This window comes from Balaenoptera physalus (genome assembly GCF_965194825.1).
Source record: "Balaenoptera physalus genome assembly, chromosome: X".
NCBI lineage: Eukaryota > Metazoa > Chordata > Mammalia > Artiodactyla > Balaenopteridae > Balaenoptera > Balaenoptera physalus.
Genome location: NC_138903.1, coordinates 94,498,239 through 94,519,145, shown reverse-complemented (window position 1 = coordinate 94,519,145; position 20,907 = coordinate 94,498,239). Strand labels below are relative to the sequence as shown.

Sequence of the window (20,907 nt, the reverse complement as noted above, 5' to 3'; positions counted from 1 at the left end):
CTTATGTTTTATATAGACTGCAAGCCTTCTACACTGGTAACCCAAGTCCTCTATTTGTCTGAGACACTTTTACCTTCACACTAATGCTTCCTGCTCTCACATTCATGTCATCCTTAGTTATTGCCCCAAATGGAAGCTAATATGTTTAATCTTCATTTCTGTGCTCCCCTCTCTGTACTGTTCATTACTTTCTTCTTCCACTGCTCTTTCCCCCGAGTTTCTACTGTATCTTCTAGATCTCTGGTTACATGACACATGCCTAACTGGTAAATTTCCCTCATTTCCTCTTCACTGAGGGTTACACTAAAGCTTATGATATTTCCTTATGGTCCCTGACCCATCTTACCCCTGAGGACACCACTTCTCCTTCAGTTACTTTTAGTAGAGGCAGCTCATCCTTCTGTATCCTACATACTTCAGGGCTATAAGGGGTCTCCTCACTCCCAAGTGGTTGTCGCCAGACTACTTTTCCCCCGCCGTCATGAGTAAAACCCATTTTTTGGAGACTCATGGCAGTCAAGAGACTCATGGCACTTGGTTTTACCACCTTCTATTCCTTCCCTCCCTGTTTTTGGTCATGGACCAGCCTCCCAGTCATTCCACCACATATATGAAGACTCTGTCATTTGGATCACAGGCATTCTCTCCACCCTAAGTTCTTCCATCATCCAACACTCTGACCTCATTGTGATTCAACTTCAGGGACCTTTGTCTCTATTCCAGTGTAGTCACCCCACTGCCATGACCAGACTCTGGACATTATTATCATCCTGATCTGCTCAACTTCTGAAATCGTAACAGAAATACTCCACTTTCTGATTGCCTACTCTGTAGCTCTCCCTTTTATACTCCCACTACTGATCTTTCAGTTCTCTGTTATAATCATCTATACCTTTAACATCCACGTTGATGACCTTCCCAACACTATGACCTCATAATTTCTTAACCTCTTCAGCTCCAATAATCTTAACACTTCTATTAATAGTGCTTTTTATATTCTGCCTTCTACTAGTTGTATAAATATCGGTTCTCCCTACTACATTTTCCTTCTTGAGGGCAATGATCGTGTTTTGGTACCATTTTTGTATGGTGCCTTGCATAGTATATGCTCACCAGAAAGGTATTATAGTATTGTGTACTGATTAAAAGCACGGATTCTGGAGTCAGGGTATAGAGGTATAAAGTTCAAACCCTAGTTTTGCAATCTACTAGCTGTATGACCATGAGAGGAAGTTAACCAACGTTTCTATGCCTCAGTTTCCATATATATATAAAATGGGGATACTAACACTTTGTACCTCATGGATTGTTGAAGTGATTAATTACACTTAGAAGAATGTGCAGCACACAGCTAATAGAATATTTATTGTTAACAATTGCCTTCATAAAGAGCAAAGAAAAACATATTTTAATAGGAATTAGGTGCAATGCTGAAAGAAAAGAAAGAGCTCCAGATATTAGGAATAATGATACGGAGACAGTCCTTTAAAATAGAAATTGAAAGCAAGTAAATTATTAAGCAAATTTTCATTTCCTTCTATTTGTACTTTCCACCGAGGAGGTGCCAATGTATTGATTATTGCTAGAGACTAATTTATTTAACCACGTGGTATCACTATCATTGCATGATAAAGAAGATCACATAGGACTTCCTTGGTGGCGCAGTGGTTAAGAATCTGGTTAAGACCACACACTATAAAACTCTTAGAGGAAAACAAAGGAAAAACACTCTTTGACATAGACCACAGCAAGATCTTTTTTGACCCACCTCCTAGAGTAATGGAAATAAAAACAAAAATAAACAAATGGGACTTAATTAAACTTAAAAGCTTTTGCACCACAATGGAAACCATAAACAAGACGAAAGACAACCCTCAGAATGGGAGAAAATATTTGCAAATGAAACAACGGACAAAGGATTAATCTCCAAAATATACAAACAGCTCATGGAGCTCAATATCAAAAGACAAACAGTCCAATTAAAAAAATGGGCAGAAGACCTAAATAGACATTTCACCAAGGAAGACATACAGATGGTTAAGAGGCACATGAAAGATGCCCAACATCACTAATTATTAGAGAAATGCAAATCAAAACTACAGTGAGGTATCACCTCATGCCGGTTGGAATGGCCATTATGAAAAAATCTAGAAACAATAAATGCTGGAAAGGGTGTGGTGAAAAGGGAACCCTCCTGCACTGTTGGTGGGAATGTAAACTGATACAGTCACTATGGAAAACAGTATGGAGGTTCCTTAAGAAACTAAAAATAGAACTAACATACGACCCAGCAATCCCACTACTGGGCATATACCCTGAGAAAACCATAATTCAAAAAGAGTCATGTACCACAATGTTCACTGCAGCACTATTTACAATAGCCAGGACATGGAACCAACATAAATGTCCATCGACAGATGAATGGATAAAGAAGATGTGGCACATATATACAATGGAATATTACTCAGCCATAAAAAGAAACGAAATTGAGTTATTTGTAGTGAGGTGGATGGACCTAGAGTCTGTCATACAGAGTGAAGTAAGTCAGAAGGAGAAAACAAATACCGTATGCTAACACATATATACGGAACCTAAAAAAAATGGTACTGATGAACCTAGTTGCAGGGCAGGAATAAAGACACAGACATAGAGAATGGACTTGAGGACAAGGGGTGGGGGAAGGGTAAGCTGGGACGAAGTGAGAGAGTGGCATGGACATATATACACTACCAAATGTTAAATAAAGAGCTAATGGGAAGCAGCCGCATAGCACAGGGAGATCAGCTCGGTGCTTTGCGATGACCTAGAGGGGTGGGATAGGGAGGACGGGAGGGAGGCTCAAGAGGGAGGGGATGTGGGGACATATGTATGCATATGGCTGATTCACTTTGGTGTACAACAGAAACTAACACAGTATTGTAAAGCAATTATACTCCAATAAAGATCTATTAAAAAAAAAAAAGAATCTGCCTGCCAATGCAGGGGACACTGGTTTGAGCCCTGGTCCAGGAAGATCTCACATGCCACAGAGCCACTAAGCCCGTGTACCACAACTAATGAGCCTGCACTCTACAGCCCATGCTGTGCAACAAGAGAAGCCACCGCAATGAGAGGCTCACGCACTGCAACGAAGAGTGGCCCCGCTCATTGCAACTAGAGAAAGCCCATGCATAGCAACAAAGACCCAACGCAGCCATAAATAAATAAATAAATAAATAAATAAATAAATAAATAAATTTTAAAAAAGATCACATGATAATATATATTATTATAAATTTAGATACAAATATGATATACATCTAAAAATCTAAAACGTTAGGTGGAGTAGGTTATTGCTTATATGATGTGATAAGGGATGCTTTGAAATACGATTTCCCCCAATTTATTGTTCCACAGTTCTTTCAAAGGTCCTGAAATTATCATCAGTTAGAAATTTGGTTTGTTTGTCTAAGTCATGTTGTTTCCAAGTACAACAAATAAAGTTTCCCCTGGGATACTTTAACAAAGTAGCTCCTGCATATCTAACAATTACCTAAATGTGTAGGACGTAAGACTTACGAGTTTAGATGGAAACAGATATAATTTATTTACATGAAGTCCTTGCTGTCTAGGGAAGGTAAGTCTGAGTGATGGAAGAGGGGTAGCTGGGGTAAGAGAACTTAGGAACCAAGGATTGTTGAAAATAGAGGGAGAGGGTACTTAAGAGGAACTATTCTATTTTATGCAATCCTATCCAGGCATTTCTCTGTCTGTATTTACACACACACACACACACATCCGTGTGCACATTCTTTCCAAGTAATTATCAATAATTTGGGGGGCAATCAATGTCCTGGCAGCAAATCATAATATAATAAATAAAAGATTAAAAGTTTAGAAGGAAGAGGACAAGAGGTAAGTAGAGAATATATATCAATGAACAAAAAGGCCATGTTTAGACTTACAAAATATTCCTTGGTTTTAAAAAAGTATTCCTAGATTTTAAAATGGAGAAAAGGGAGTTAATGTACTTTAAAGAGCTCATAGTGAATTTACTCATTTTGTATTTTTCTGGAAACCAGCATCCGGAGGTACTGTATCTTTGACTCCCTTATAAAAATATAAATTCTTATGCAGTTATGTATGTCTGTGCCTATATGGCGGGATGTGGGGGCGGGGAGAGACAGACAGACAGACAGACAGACACTTGGGAATTTATTTGAGAGTATGAGAGAGAGGTACTAAAATCTTGTTATTGTAAGCTAGGTTACAGTAAGGGTTATGATGTTTTCAGGGTTTTGTGAATTCCAAGCCTAGCCAAGGTATTTTCCAGACCTAACATATTATATACTTGTTGGCACATCTCACGATCATACTAGTTTTAAAATAACTGTATCACTCTTTAACTTGTGGTGCAAAATATTGACTGCCAAATATTTTGCTTATAAACCTGACAGGTTTTTCTATTTTATATCTGTCCCTACATTTATTATTCTTTACTATTCACTGTGGCACTTCATCTTGTTTTAATAAACAGTTTTTCTAGTTTGTCAAGATAATTTTAAATTTTGTTTGTGTCTTACAATTTGACACTCAACTTGGAGTCATATGTATAAGCAACAAAAATGTTTTCAATCCTTTTATCAAGGGCACCAATAAAATGATATCTAAAAAAAAGAAAGAAAAACAAAACTGTCCCTTTTACCTATTGTTTCTTTTTTCTTTTTTTAACATCTTTATTGGAGTATAATTGCTTTACAATGGTGTGTTAGTTTCAGCTTGTTTCTGTATATCACTTTATTATTTCCCCTTAGCTGACAGTAAACTATTGGATTTCCCCTTTGGATCATATCCTACAATAGTGACTATAGCTGTATCTTATATCTATCTACACATATACATACATAAGTATATGTATATACATATGTATTTATATTATAGCTTGCCAGTAAGAATAACACGATTCAAAAGCCTTACTGAAGTCCTGAAACTTGATAAGGAGTATCTCCCAGAAACTTCTATCAAACAACACATTTAATGGTGGAACAGTGGGAGCATTTTGGTAGTAAAGTCAGGAACACGTCAAAAGTGTATATATTATCACTATTAGAACCCTAGACAATAGAATAAGACCACTGGAAAGAATGAATAGGTACAATTAATATAAAAGATGAGGTAAAGCTTTGTAGAGAAAATGGTCATTTATCCTGAAAATTCAAGAGCCAACTATTAAAATGAAATAGGAGTTCAACAAGGCGGTCACATGCAAGAGCAAATCAATAGTGATGCAAGGTCAATATCATTAACTTCCTTAGGTATCAGCAATAATTATGTTCATTGAAGTATTGTCTGTAAAAGAGCAGAGTTGAAAACAACCCAAATGTCCATTAGTAGGGGAGTGGTTGAATAAGTTATGAGTGTGTTCACACTATGAAATATTATGCAGTAGTTAAAAATGGATTAGATCTAGATATAAATTTATTAATATGGAAATAACTCCAATTCGTACTATTGAGTGACAAAAGCAGGCTACAGATAACTTCATTAATGTGAAAAATAAAACACAGGTTGACTTTGTAGTTTCTATAGGTATACATATGTAAAAATTAATAGAAAAAGCCTGAAAGGTTACCTACTGAATGAATAACAATAGTTATCTCTTGGGAGAAGCCTGAGATTGGCGGCAATAGTCAAGGGGGACTTTATATCTTGTGTTGTTTTTTAAAGGAGAAAGTATTACTTGTATAGGTAAAAATAAAAACAATTTTAAAGTACAATAGTTTGCCAAATTCACCTAATCAACTTCACTTAAACTTGTCTATCTTTTCATATATAAAAGGGAATTGCTTTCAAGTTTCTTAAACTTTCATTCATTTAACAACTAGTGAAGACTATGCACTATACAATGGATGACATGGTCTCTGCCCTCCTGGAACCTACAATCAAGTGGGAAAGACAGAAAGACAGATAATAAGCAAATGAGAAAATCATTACACATTATAAGAAAATCATTACAATAATCATCTTATTATTATAAGAAAATAAGCAAATAAAATCATTACACATTATAAGAGGTTTCAGCAGAAATGAGCACCAGGTTTTGATTGGAATTAATGCAGTAGGGGGAGAGTTCTTCAAAGAAGAGACATTTAAACTGGGATTCGGAGAACCACCTTACATGTGGTAGTGATGATGGTGATGGGGAGAAAAACAAGCACAAAGGGCCTCACAGAAAAAGCTTCGTGGGTTGGAGAAAATATCTGAAGGTCAGAGTGGTTAGGCATTGGTAGGGCAGGGGTGGCACTGTTAGGTTGGAAAGGTAGGCAGAGGCCAGATGATGCAAGTCCTTTTCGGCATGGCAAAGTTTAGATTTTATTTGAAGAACAATGAAAAGTCACTGGGGGGTTTTGGGAAGAAGAGCAATGTGATCTGACCTCGATTTTTAGAGGATGGCTCCAGCTGCCATGTCGAGAAAGTAGTGACATGGTTATATTTTTGGAGGAAGCATTATGTGAAAACATGAAAGAGAAATGACTTCGGTAGAGGGAACAGCAAGTGCAAAAGCTAGCTCTTTTGGTTTAGAAACAGAAAGAAGACCAGAGTGGCTGAGGCATAGTCATGTGGGAGAGAGGGTTGTGGAATCAGGTCTCATCACACAGGGCTTTGTAGGACATGGCATGAAGCCTGGATTTTATTCTAATTGGGACTGAATTCCATTTTCCACGAGATCACTCTGGCTGCTGGGTGGAAGACAAGACTCTGTAGAGGGACGAGAATAAGAGGGAGACCCGCTGGGAGGTTACTGCAATAGTCCAGGTGAGACAGGATATTGACCTGGGCTTGGATGGATGCAGCAGAGGTGGGAAAAGGGATGGATTTCAGAAATGCTTGGAGATTGAATCAACAGGACTTGATCTTTAATGAGATGTGGGAGTGTGAAGAAGAGGGCGGTTTCAAGTATTTTCAAGCTCAAGGCAGGGAAGGGTTTAGTGGGACTGAGGGACTGAAAGGAGCCCAGTGTGGCTGGAGCTCAGTGTAGGGGGCAGGAGGCATGCAGGGAGGTGAGAGGAGATGAGGTCAGAGTGGTGGGCATGAGCCAGTTGATTCATGGCTGGGTGAGGACATGGAAAGGAGTCTGAATGTACTCGAAGTGCAGTGGGAAGCTACTGAAGGGTTTTAAACAAGGTGTGGTTTGGTTTTATTCTAAAAAGCCACTTTGGCTTCAGTGTGGGTAGTGGGCTTAGAGGGGGACAAGAGAAGCAGGGAGATGAGTTAGGAAGTTATTGCAGAGGTCTGAGGATGAAGTCTTGGAGATGGTGCTGGGCAGATCTGAGATTCATTTGAAGTGGAACTGATTAGTTTTCTTGAATTAAACTCATGTATATATTGGAGTCTAAGCCTTATTGAAGTTTTTATTATCTTCTCACTTCATTTATATATTATGTTTTTATTTCCCTTCTCAGTTCTAGAAAAATTTTTTTCTAAAACATGTGAGTTTGCTACTCTGATTAAACCCTTCCTTTCCATGTACTTAATTGCTGGGGAATTGGTGAGTTTGGGGGATTCTGAAATGCTGCAGACCTCACCCTGTAATACACTTCACTGAACACAGTCGTAATGATAAAAACGTTAAGAAACATTTTATTCCTCTTAGATTACTGATTTTGCTGAAATAAACTACAGTACATTAAAATCTAATCCTTTCTTAGGGCAATTAACCTATTAATAGCATATTTAACTTTCAAAACCTGTTCTGTCAGCAAGCAAGTACTTAACATAGTCTGAATTTTCTGCTTTAATAACTGAGGAGTCCTGCCTTTTCTTGAACATCTGGGACAACTGGATGGATGGACGACTCTGGAGCATTTGGAAAGGGTTGTTAAGAAGGTACATAATTACTTAAGGATACCATAAGCATATCTTTCTATTTCCAACTGCATCAAAATGCAAATCAAAACACACTGCAAACTGGGAAACTTAGAATTAAAGGTTTACCTCCAAGTACTAGGTTAGACACCATTCCTCCTCGGTGGGAGCACTTCTTAGACTGAAGTTGTCCCCTTCAGAAAAGGGATACTGCTAGTAGGGGGGCTGTGAATGGATTGGGCCCAGGAGTAAAGACATTCTGTATCCACATCATGAAACCATGAGAAGCAAGGAGTGCAGAAGCATCCCTTAGGCTTGCTGAGGGCCTTGAAGGCAGGCTATAGGGGATGGGGAAGCACTGATACATAAAATGGGAGGAGATAATGTATTTGCACAGCAGTAAAGACATAGGCATAGTATACTGTTGCTGAGAAAGAGGCAAGCAGCCCTTGACATCTGGGACCTGGCCTGGCACTACCAATCAGGCTTTGGTGTTTTCTTGTTGAACATAAATAATTTCACAGAGCATCAACAGTAGAGGAGGTCATTCTGTGCCATGATAGATCAAGACAAAAACAAGACCATTCCGTAATCATGTCTGAACCCAGTCAAAATATGAACAGCATCCAAGTCACAAAAATGACCAAACATCTCCCATCCTGGCTAACATGACTGACTGTTGCTTCTTTACTAATTATAGCTGTAGCTTCAGGTTAGGCTTCCCCACTTAAAAATAAGGTTTATTTAGAAATCCAATCACAGAATTACCCCCTACTTTCTGACAGTATCCAAATCCAGAACAAAGCCAGCTAGAGTGACCTACTCAGCCTGGTTTTCCCAGGAATTTCCTGGTTTTAGCACTGAAAGTCTCAAGTTCCAGGAAATCCCTGTCTCAGGCAAACTGGGCTGGCTGGTCAATGGCATGCTTCCTTAAACCCTCCCCCAAATCATCTGAAGCAAGCCCAAATCCTATAAATCCTTTCTTAAGCCCTCTTATTGAGATACCCCATTGTTTCCCGTGGTGTGCATTCTCCCTTTGCTGCAGTAAGTAATAAACCCAACTTTTTCAACTACAGGTCTGCTCCTAGGAGCCTTTGGTTGGAGGGCATCGGCAACATTAAGACATAAAGAGGCACAGCATTGTGGAAAGGCTAGGAAAGCCTAGCATGGAAAATGCGACGGAAGGAATGAAGAGATAGCAGCAACCAAGGAAGTGAAGGGGGTCCACATCCCTGAAGGGGGCTAGAGTGTGGTTTTCTGAAAAGGTGGTTTTTAGGGGTGATAAAAGATAAGGTGACAGAACACTCAGAGATTGGTTCAAGATGGTGGAGTAGAAGAACATGTGCTCACTCCCTCTTGCGAGAGCACCGGAATCACAACTAACTGCTGAACAATCATCGACAGGAAGACACTGGAACTCACCAAAAAAGATACCCCACAGCCAAAGACAAAGGAGAAGCCACAGTGAGATGGTAGGAGGGGCACAATCACAATAAAATCAAGTCCCATAACTGCTGGGTGGGTGACTCACAAACTGGAGTTATACCACAGAAGTCTACCCACTGGAGTGAAGGTCCTGAGCCCCATGTCAGGCTTCTGAACCTGGGGGTCTGGCAACAGGAGGAGGAATTCCTAGAGAATCAGACTTTGAAGGCTAGCGGGATTTGACTACAAGACTTTTTGACAGGACTGGGGGAAACAGAGACTCCACTCTTGGAGGGCACACACAAAGTAGTGTGTGCATCGGGACCCAGGGGAAGGAGCAGTGACCCCACAGGAGACTGAACCAAACCTACCTACAAGTGTTGGAGGGTCTCCTGCAGAGGATGGGGGTGGCTGTGGCTCACTCTGGGGACAAGGACACTGGCAGCAGAAGTTCTGGGAAGTACCCCCTTGGCATGAGCCCTCCCAGAGTCCACAATTAGCCCCACCAAAGAGCCAGGTAGGCTCCAGTGCTGGGTCGCCTCAGGCCAAACAACCAACAGGGAGGGAACCCAGCCCCACCCATCAGCAGACAAGAGGATTAAAGTTTTGCTGAGCTCTGCCCACCAGAGCAACAGTCAGCTCTACCCACCACCAGTCCCTCCCATCAGGAAGCTTGCACAAGCCTCTTAGATAGCCTCATCCACCAGAGGGCAGATAGCAGAAGCAAGAAGAACTACAGTTCTGCAGCCTGTGGAAGGAAAACCACATTCACAGAAAGATAGACAAAATGAAAAGACAGAGGACTTCGTACCAGATGAAGGAACAAGATAAAACCGCAGAAAAACAACTAAATGAAGTGGAGATAGGCAACCTTCCAGAAAAAGAATTCAGAATAATGATAGTGAAGATGATCCAGGACCTCGGAAAAAGAATGGAGGCAAAGATCGAGAAGATGCAAGAAATGTTTAATAAAGACCTACAAGAATTAAAGAACAAACACCTAGAAGAATTAAGAACAAACAAACAGAGATGAACAATACAATAACTGAAATGAAAACTACACTAGAAGGAATCAATAGCAGAATAACTGAGGCAGAAGAACGGATAAGTGACCTGGAAGACAGAATGGTGGAATTCACTGCTGTGGAACAGACTAAAGAAAGAAGAATGAAAAGAAATGAAGACAGCCTAAGAGACCTCTGGGACAACATTAAACTCAACAACATTTGCATTATAGAAGGAGAAGAGAGAGAGAAAGGACCTGAGAAAACATTTGAAGAGATTATAGACGAAAACTTCCCTAACATGGGAAAGGAAATAGCCACCCAAGTCCAGGAAGCACAGAGAGTCCCAGGCAGGATAAACCCAAGGAGAAACACGCCGAGACACATAGTAATCAAACTGACAAACATTAAAGACAAAGAAAAATTACTGAAAGCAACAAGGGGAAAACGACAAATAACATACAGGAGAACTCCCATAAGGTTAACAGCTGATTTCTCAGCAGAAACTCTACAAGCCAGAAAGGAGTGGCATTTTATATTTAAAGTGATGAAAGGGAAGAACCTACAACAAAGATTACTCTACCCGGCAAGGATCTCATTCAGATTCGATGGAGAAATCCAAAGGTTTACGGACAAGCAAAAGCTAAGAGAATTCAGCATCCGCAAACCAGCTCTACAATAAATGCTAAAGGAACTTCTCTAAGTGGGAAACACTATAGAAGAAAAGGACCTACAAAAACAAACCCATAACAATTAAGAAAATGGTCATAGGAACATACATATCGATAATTACCTTGAACGTGAATGGATTAAATGCTCCAACCAAAAGACACAGGCTCGCTGAATGGATACCAAAACAAGACCCATATATATGCTGTCTACAAGAGACCCACTTCAGACCTAGGGACACATACAGACTGAAATTGAGGGGATGGAAAAAGATATTCCATGCAAACGGAAATCAAAAGAAAGCTGGAGTAGCAATTCTCATATCAGACAAAATTGACTTTAAAATAAAGACTATTATAAGAGACAAAGACGGACACTACATAATGATCAAGGGATCAATCCAAGAAGAAGATATAACAATTGTAAATATATATGCACCCAACATAGGAGCACCTCAATACATAAGGCAAATGTTAACAGCCATAAAAGGGGAAATCGACAGTAACACAATAGGGGACTTTAACACCCCACTTTCACCAATGGACAGATCATCCAGACAGAAAATTAATAAGGAAAAACAAGCTTTAGATGACACAACAGACCAGATAGATTTAATTAATATTTATAGGATATTCCACCTGAAAACAGCAGATTACACTTTCTTCTCAAGTGCACACAGAACATTCTCCAGGATAGATCACATCTTGGGTCACAAATCAAGCCACAGTAAATTTAAGAAAACTGAAATCATATCAAGCATCTTTTCCGACCACAACGCTATGAGATTAGAAATCAATTAGAGGGAAAAAAATGTAAAAAACGCAAACACATGGAGGGTAAACAATACGTTACTAAATAAACAAGAGATCACTGAAGAAATCAAAGAGGAAATCAAAAAATACCTAGAGACAAATTACAATGAAAACATGATGATCCAAAACCTATGGGATGCAGGAAAAGCAGTTCTAAGAGGGAAGTTAATAACAACACAATCCTACCTCAAGAAACAAGAAAAATCTCAAGTAAACAATCTAACCTTACACCTAAAGGAACTAGAGAAAGAAGAACAAACAAAACCCCAAGTTAGTAGAAGGAAAGAAATCATAAAGATCAGAGCAGAAATAAATGAAATAGAAACAAAGAAAACAATAGCAAAGATCAATAAAACTAAAGCTGGTTCTTTGAGAAGATAAACAAAATTGATAAACCTTTAGCCAGACTCATCAAGAAAAAGAGGGAGAGGACTCAAATCAATAAAATTAGAAATGAAAAAGGAGAAGTTACAATGGACACTGCAGAAATACAAAGCATCCTAAGAGACTACTACAAGCAACTCTATGCCAATAAAATGGACAACCTGGAAGAAATGGACAAAGTCTTAGAAAGGTATAACCTTCCAAGACTGAACCAGGAAGAAACAGAAAATATGAACAGACCAATCACAAGTAATGAAATTGAAACTGTGATTAAAAATCTTCCAACAAACAAAAGCCCAGGACCAGATGGCTTCACAGGGGAATTCTATCAAACATTTAGAGAAGAGCTAACACCCACCCTTCTCAAACTCTTCCAAAAAATTGCAGAGGAAGGAACACTCCCAAACTCATTCTATGAGGCCACCATCACCCTGATACCAAAACCAAACAAAGATACTACAAAAAAGAAAATTACAAACCAATATCACTGATGAATGTAGATGCAAAAATCCTCAACAAAATACTAGCAAACAGAATCCAACAGCACATTAAAAGGATCATACACCATGATCAAGTGGGATTTATCCCAGGGATGCAAGGATTCTTCAATATATGCAAATCAATCAATGTGATACACCATATTAACAATTTGAAGAATAAAACCATATGATCATTTCAATAGATGCAGAAAAAGCTTTTGACCAAATTCAACACCCATTTATGATAAAAAACTCTCCAGAAAGTGGGCATAGAGGGAACCTACCTCAACATAATAAAGATCATATACAACAAACCCACAGCAAACATCATTCTCAGTGGTGAAAAACTGAAAGCATTTCCTCTAAGATCAGGAACAAGACAAGGATGTCTACTCTCGCCACTATAATTCAACATAGTTTTGGAAGTCCTAGCCATGGCAATCAAAGAAGAAAAAGAAATAAAAGGAATACAAATTGGAAAAGAAGAAGTAAAACTGTCGCTGTTTGCAGATGACATGATACTATATATAGAGAATCCTAAAGATGCCACCAGAAAATTACTAGAGCTAATCAATGAACTTGGTAAAGTTGCAGGATACAAAATTAATGCACAGAAATCTCTTGCATTCCTCCTATACACTAACAACGAAAGACCAGAAAGAGAAATTAAGGAAACAATCCCATTCACCATTGCAACAAAAAGAATAAAATACCTAGGAATAAACCTACCTAAGGAGGTAAAAGACCTGTACTCAGAAAACTATAAGACACTGATGAAATAAATCAAAGATGTCACAGACGGATGGAGAGATATACCATGTTCTTGGATTGGAAGAATCAATATTGTGAAAATGACTATACTACCCAAAGCAATCTACACATTCAATGCAATCCCTATCAAAGTACCACCGGCATTTTTTACAGAACTAGAACAAAAAGTCTTAAAATTTGTATGGAAATGCAAAAGACCCCCAATCGCCAAAGCAGTCTTGAGGGAAAAATACGGAGCTGGAGGAATCAGACTCCCTGACTTCACACTATACTACAAAGCTACAGTAATCAAGACAAATTGGTACTGGCACAAAAACAGAAATGTAGATCAGTGGAACAGGATAGAAAGCCCAGAGATAAACCCACACACCTAGGGTCAACTAATCTATGACAAAGGAGGTAAGGATATACAATGGAGAAAAGACAGCCTCTTCAATAAGTGGTGCTGGGAAAACTGAACAGCTACATGTAAAAGAATGAAATTAGAACACTCCTTAACACCATACACAAAAATAAACTCAAAATGGATTAGAGACCTAAATGTAAGACCGGACACTATAAAACTCTTAGAAGAAAACATAGGAAGAACACTCTTTGACATAAATCACAGCAAGATCTTTTTTGATCCACCTCCTAGAGTAATGGAAATAAAAACAAAAATAAACAAATGGGACCTAATGAAACTTCAAAGGTTTTGCAAAGCAAAGGAAACTACAAACAAGACAAAAAGACAACCCTCAGAATGTGAGAAAATATTTGCAAGCGAATCAATGGACAAAGGATTAATCTCCAAAATATATAAACAGCTCAGGCAGCTCAATATTAAAGAAACAAACAACCCAATCCAAAAATGGGCAGAAGACCTAAATAGACATTTCTCCAAAGAAGACATACAGTTGGCCAAGAAGCACATGAAAAGCTGCTCAACATCACTAATTATTAGAGAACTGCAAATCAAAACTACAATGAGGTATCACCTCACACCAGTTAGAATGGGCATCATCAGAAAATCTACAAACAACAAATGCTGGAGAGGGTGTGGAGAAACGGGAACAGTCTTGCACTGTTGGTGGGAATGTAAATTGACACAGCCACTATGGAGAACAGTATGGAGGTTCCTTAAAAAGCTAAAAATAGAACTACCATATGACCCAGCAATCCCACTACTGGGCATATACCCAGAGAAAGCCATAATTCAAAGAGTCATGTACCACAATGTTCATTGCAGCTCTATTTACAATAGCCAGGTCATGGAAGCAACCTAAATGCCCACTGACAGACGAATGGATAAAGAAGATGTGGTACATATATACAATGGAATATTACTCAGCCATAAAAAGGAACGAAATTGAGTCATTTGTTGAGACGTGGATGGATCTAGAGACTGTCATACAGAGTGAAGTAAGTCAGAAAGAGAAAAACAAATATCATATATTAATGCATGTATGTGGAACCTAGAAAAATGGTACAGATGAACCGGTTTGCAGGGCAGAAGTTGAGACACAGATGTAGAGAATGGACATATGGACACCAAGGGGGGAAAACTGCGGTGAGGTGGGGATGGTGGTGTGCTGAATTGGGTGATTGGGATTGACATGTATACACTGATGTGTATAAAATTGATGCCTAATAAGAACCTGCAGTATAAAAAAACAAACAAAACAACTAATACTAAACTTTCATTGGGTTATTTGTATGGAAATATGTTAATATAAATGTTTCAGACATTACATGAAATTTCTAAAAATCTTATATTTGTATTTGTATGGAAATATGTATGGAAATATGTTAATATAAATGTTTCAGACATTACATGAAATTTCTAAAAATCTTATATTTGTATTTGTATGGAAATATGTATGGAAATATGTTAATATAAATGTTTCAGACATTACATGAAATTTCTAAAAATCTTATATGTTCTGGTATAATGTCATAAGTCATAATCCTAGTTATTACTTTAAAATGTATACCTCAGAAATAACTGATTTTCTTGTCAACTGCATTATAATAGTTTTTATATAAGAGAAATTTCTAGGAAGGAAGAACTCCAATGACACACTAGTTGACAGGTCTTATAACGGCAAAACACTAAACTTACAATTTTAATTCTTTGGGGTTGAGATCATTCAATGTTAAAGATCAACATTCATTAAATAAAGACCCTAAAACAGTGCCTGAGATATATTAAATGGCAATATATATTAACTATTACAATTACTATGATTATGCTATCTTTTCAAATTTGCTTATTTTAAAACAGGGGCAATGCCGTAGTTTTTTTTTTAAATTAATTTATTTATTTATCCATTTTTGGCTGTGTTGGGTCTTCGTTTCTGTGCGAGGGCTTTCTCTAGTTGTGGCAAGCAGGGGCCACTCTTCATCGCGGTGCGCGGGCCTCTCACTGTCGCGGCCTCCCCGTTGTGGAGCACAGGCTCCAGACGCGCAGGCTCAGTAGTTGTGGCTCACGGGCTTAGTTGCTCCGCGGCATGTGGGATCTTCCCAGACCAGGGCTCGAACCCCTGTCCCCTGCATTGGCAGGCAGACTCCCAACCACTGCGCCACCAGGGAAGCCCCAATGCAGTAGTTTTAAAAAATGTTTTGATCACATATCCTTGATTTTATTGGAAGTATATATTCAATGATAAATGTAACTGCTTTGTTTCTTGAATTCTGCTCAGAGACATATACTCAAATGACTGTGCATGCCTTTTGGAGAGATTTACTGTTTTGGTCAGTCTTTTAAATTCAGTGGCTGGGCACCTACTTTCCAGTAGTTGCCCCTTACTGCATGATGCAAAGCAAGTTTGGAAAACTTGACTACTATTTAGTTTGATACTGTTTATACTTTTAAAAAAGCAGAAGATTTATAAAACAGAAACAGACTCACAGACATAGAAAACAAACTTATGTTTACCAAAGGAGAAAGGTGGGGAGGAATAATAAATCAGGAATTTTGGGGTAACATATACACACTACTATATATAACACAAACAACAAGGACCTATTGTATAGCACAGGGAACTATACTCAATATTTTATAATAACCTATATGGGAAAATAATCTGAAAAAGAACATATATATATATATATATATATATATACAACTGAATCACTTTGCTGTACACCTGAGACTAACACAACATTGTAAATCAACTATACTTTAATTAAAAAAAAAAGAAAATTATCCTAAAGAAAGCAGGGGAGCGAACAGCAGAATGTGGCTATGCATGTAAAAGGAAACCTAGAATACTCAGACTCTCTAAGTTGAAACATAGAGCAAGTAGGTTCCTTAGAAAAGGTTTAATTTCTAATTTTCAACAGAAAGCCACCTCATTTTATTTCTACAAAAATAAAAGTCACTCGTAAAATTATAGGAACATGCAGAGAATGTTTATGAAGTGCTCTTAACTTTAAAAGAAAAAAATGTGAATGCCTGGGTTCTCAAAATGTCCAGGATACGTTACAAAAGGTAGCAAGTAGAGTTTTGTACATTTACAATAATTTTGTACCGCTAAAGACCATGTTACCTAGTTTTTGATACCCAGAGAAACAAGCAGCTTATTTTTCAAAGATTAGTACTAAATTGCCATATTGTAGGTACACAGCCTGGATGTTCCACTCTACTACTCTTAACACAAATTTGTTTTTTTCTTACAGTTCTTAAATCTGGTTGATTTAATTTACATTAATCTTCTCAGAGGCCAAACTTGGTGGTGAGAATACCAATTATCCTGGTATTGTGTTCGACCAGATCTTACCCTGTTTGAAATTACCATTTTTCTCCTTTGGCCAAGTCTGGGGTCAAAAAAACCTTTACCCACCTACAGTATAGAAAACTTGTTTCAGAAGTCTACTTCTTCACTGGTTTAAAAGCATTTATTTGGAAAGTGGCATTTTTTACAAAATAAAAACAGTAATTCTAAGAAGTAAATTCCTTCACAAAATTAATAAATTAGATAATTATATTTACTTAAGAAGTCATAAGTAAACATTTTTAAGGGAAATCTTTACTTTTGGTGTGAATTACAGAGGTATCCAATTTCAGCCTTACCGTTTTCAATGTATAATATTTCTTATAGAGTAGTTTTATATATATTAGTCCCACAGACATTAAAATCTCACATGCATACAGCAGAGTCGAATTCTCATTTCTGTAAACATTTTGCACACTTACAATACGCTATTGTTTAATCATAATAATGAATCAGTTTTGCAGTTACTGCACACTTGAATACATACAACCCTGAATCAAACTGAAAAGTACAAATTAAGAATGAAATTAAAATATTTATGTTTTCTTGAATGTTTACAGGTAAATGCACATTTATTAAAAAGCAATTATGTAATACACACTGAGAAAACTAGTAGAGCTAAGAACATCGTGAAAGAAAACGGGAACCACTTCATGAATTGCTTTTGACCTTGGAACAAATTAATTGCCAATATTAAGTAATAGTAAAGTAATTCAGAGTAGTGCCAGGCAAGAAAATTTAAAATACACTTGTTTTACAACCTCATTGCCAGACCCTAGAGTCACTGTAGATGGAAATACCATGTTAAGATAAACAAAGACATTAACCCTCTTTGGGAATCAGTTCTTACTTACCGAAATTTGCCATCTGTATCGTCTGGTTGCCAGTCTCTGGAACATTGTAAATCACAACAGCATCAGCATTTCTTCTGCCTGCTGCTTGAATTTTTTCTGAAAATGTACAATTACCTCTTTCTATCAGTGCAATCCAGGGCTTCTTAGTATTAGTAAACTCAGTGTTGTAGTCACAAGCTTGGTAGTTACTGTTCTTAGGGATGCCCACCACCCCCGTAGCATTAGCCACCGGTGAGGCTAATCCGTAAACACCACATTCACATGTCTCTGTTGAAGTGTAGTTGCTGGTTTCATTGTAATAAGCCACAGTCACATAGGCATTCATTGAAAAAGGCGCTGTGATTTTAAATAAAAAGGTAAAAATTACCAGCAGCTGAGAACAACTGGACTTATTCTCCTGGTTCATTGCTCATTCATTTGAGCATAAAATTTAAGATGTCTGCTGATATTTCCAACTATCAGTCACCATTTGTCCACTCAGGTCCCCACTAAGCAGAAGTTTGAAATTTCAGCTGCAAGTAGGTAACTGATCTCACCTCTAGCAATGTAAGCTCTGAATACATCAGCTCTATTTCACGTTACTTAGCTACATTCCGTTTTGCCTGCCCCTCCTCCAACTGTACACACATGTAACCCTTAACCAGGCTACCTTAGCAATAAATAACACCATCAACTTTATTCTACATGTCAACTTATCAGGATTGGATGACTTCCTTCACTGACATTTTTTTCTTCTTACTGTTCCAGCTAATGAACTTTCATAAACATGGAGTGGATTGGAATGAGGAACTGGACTCTTGGGATTACCATGTGACAAAACGAAAGTCACCCCTCTCAGATCATCTGAAACACCAAACTGGTTTTCCAAGTCCTGCTGAAATAATGCTATCAACCAGTTCAGCCGGAAGTAAGTTAAGAGCCATCATTTGAATTGCTACGGCATTGGTAGAATTGATTTCACAGCCTTTTTTTCTCTTATTTCTTTGTGGAATTTTTCTTAACAGGCTCCCCAAGGAACATCTTCTGCTACCTTAGTTTATTCATTGAAAAGGAAACATATTCCAGTCGCTAGAGATCCTTTCAAGTACAAGGCCTTGCCCATGGTGGGCACTCAAATATCTGTTGATGCATTCCATTAATTTTTATGTCCCATGTGTTACACTCTAACAAAAGACTGTTCAAGGTTTATCTTTTTTTTTAACATCTTTATTGCAGTATAATTGCTTTACAATGGTGTGTTAGTTTCTGTTTTATAACAAAGTGAATCAGTTACACATATACATATGTCCCCATATCTCTTCCCTCTTGCGTCTCCCTCCCTCCCACCCTCCCTATCCCACCCCTCTAGGTGGTCACAAAGCACCGAGCTGATCTTCCTGTGCTATGCGGCTGCTTCCCACTAGCTATCTATTTTACGTTTGGTAGTGTATATATGTCCATGCCACTCTCTCACTTTGTCACAGCTTACCCTTCCCCCTCCCCATATCCTCAAGCCCATTCTCTAGTAGGTTTGTGTCTTTATTCCCATCTTGCCCCTAGGTTCTTCATGACCTTTTTTTTTTTTCTTAGATTCCATATATATGTGTTAGCATACGGTATTTGTTCTTCTCTTTCTGACTTACTTCACTCCATATGACAGACTCTAGGTCCATCCACCTCACTACAAATAACTCAATTTTGTTTCTTTTTATGGCTGAGTAATATTCCATTGTATATACGTGCCACATCTTCTTTATCCATTCCTCTGTCGATGGACACTTAGGTTGCTTCCATGTCCTGGCTACTGTAAATAGAGCTGCAATGAACATTGTGGTACATGACTCTTTTTGAATTATGGTTCTCTCAGGGTATATGCCCAGTAGTGGGATTGCTGGGTCATATGGTAGTTCCATTTTTAGTTTTTTAAGGAATCTCCATACTGTTCTCCATAGTGGCTGTATCAATTTACATTCCCACCAACAGTGCAAGAGTGTTCCCTTTTCTCCACACCCTCTCCAGCATTTATTGTTTCTAGATTTTTTGATGATGGCCATTCTGACTGGTGTGAGATGATATCTCATTGTAGTTTTGATTTGCATTTCTCTAATGATTAATGATGTTGAGCAGCTCTGTTTTTAATCAGGAGTACACTGGATACTAGCAGCACTTGGGCATACATTGCTATGGGCTCAGCTGGTCTGGGTAAATCCGCTGGGAAAGGGAGATTGCAGTGTGGGCCAAGGGCTAGTGAAGGAGTAGATGAATGGACAACAAGACAAACAGAGATATCAGGAGTCTGACTGGGCCAAGAGTCAGCAAACTACACAAATAGGCAACAGGCTGTCAGAGAAGCAGAAAGACACCAGGTCAAAAGGAAGGCAGACACAATGGTAGCCTGAAGTCCAAGGAAAATAGTCTGAAATAAGGAATACCACTAGAGTCAAGGGGACAGGACAACAGAAAATAGGAAACATTGTTGAAGGACATGATCAATAAAGCTATTTCCCCCCCACCACTTCTTGTCCGTTCTTGGGTATCTGAGGTATTAGCGTTGGAGTGAACCCTGAAAGTGGGAACCAACAGTTAACAGCAGAGGAGAGTTCACGGAATCTGCAGTAGAACCTGATGGATAAATCCCAGCAGATGCACAATAGAAATATGAACCTTTTTATCCTGTTACAGCTGCTGATTACTCATATCTCCCTCACAGTACCTGGTATTAGTAACAACTTACACACAGTAATCACTTAATAATTATTCATGAAAAGTTTAAAGGTCTTGTGTATTTGCTTATGGTCTATTTCAGAGTAAACGCAAATAGTTTATTATTTTGCTATTAGCACTATCGCCGACGTTTAAACTCATAATAAAGACTGTATTCACTAGATAAAGAAAACTATCAAACTGAAAACAGAAGTGTTTGTTACTGT

General features: G+C 38.3%; 1 protein-coding gene across 1 annotated transcript in view; it reads right to left on the bottom strand.

The window, feature by feature from the left end:
• RNF128 (ring finger protein 128) overlaps window positions 1–19,305 on the bottom strand; it is a 102,608-nt gene extending 83,303 nt beyond the window's left edge. Inside the window, exon 1 of the mRNA XM_082447667.1 lies at window positions 17,999–19,305. Coding sequence (XP_082303793.1) covers window positions 17,999–18,404 — 406 coding nt within the window. The 5' untranslated portion in view covers window positions 18,405–19,305. The remainder of the gene's footprint in view (window positions 1–17,998) is intronic.
• Window positions 19,306–20,907: the final 1,602 nt, after the last annotated feature.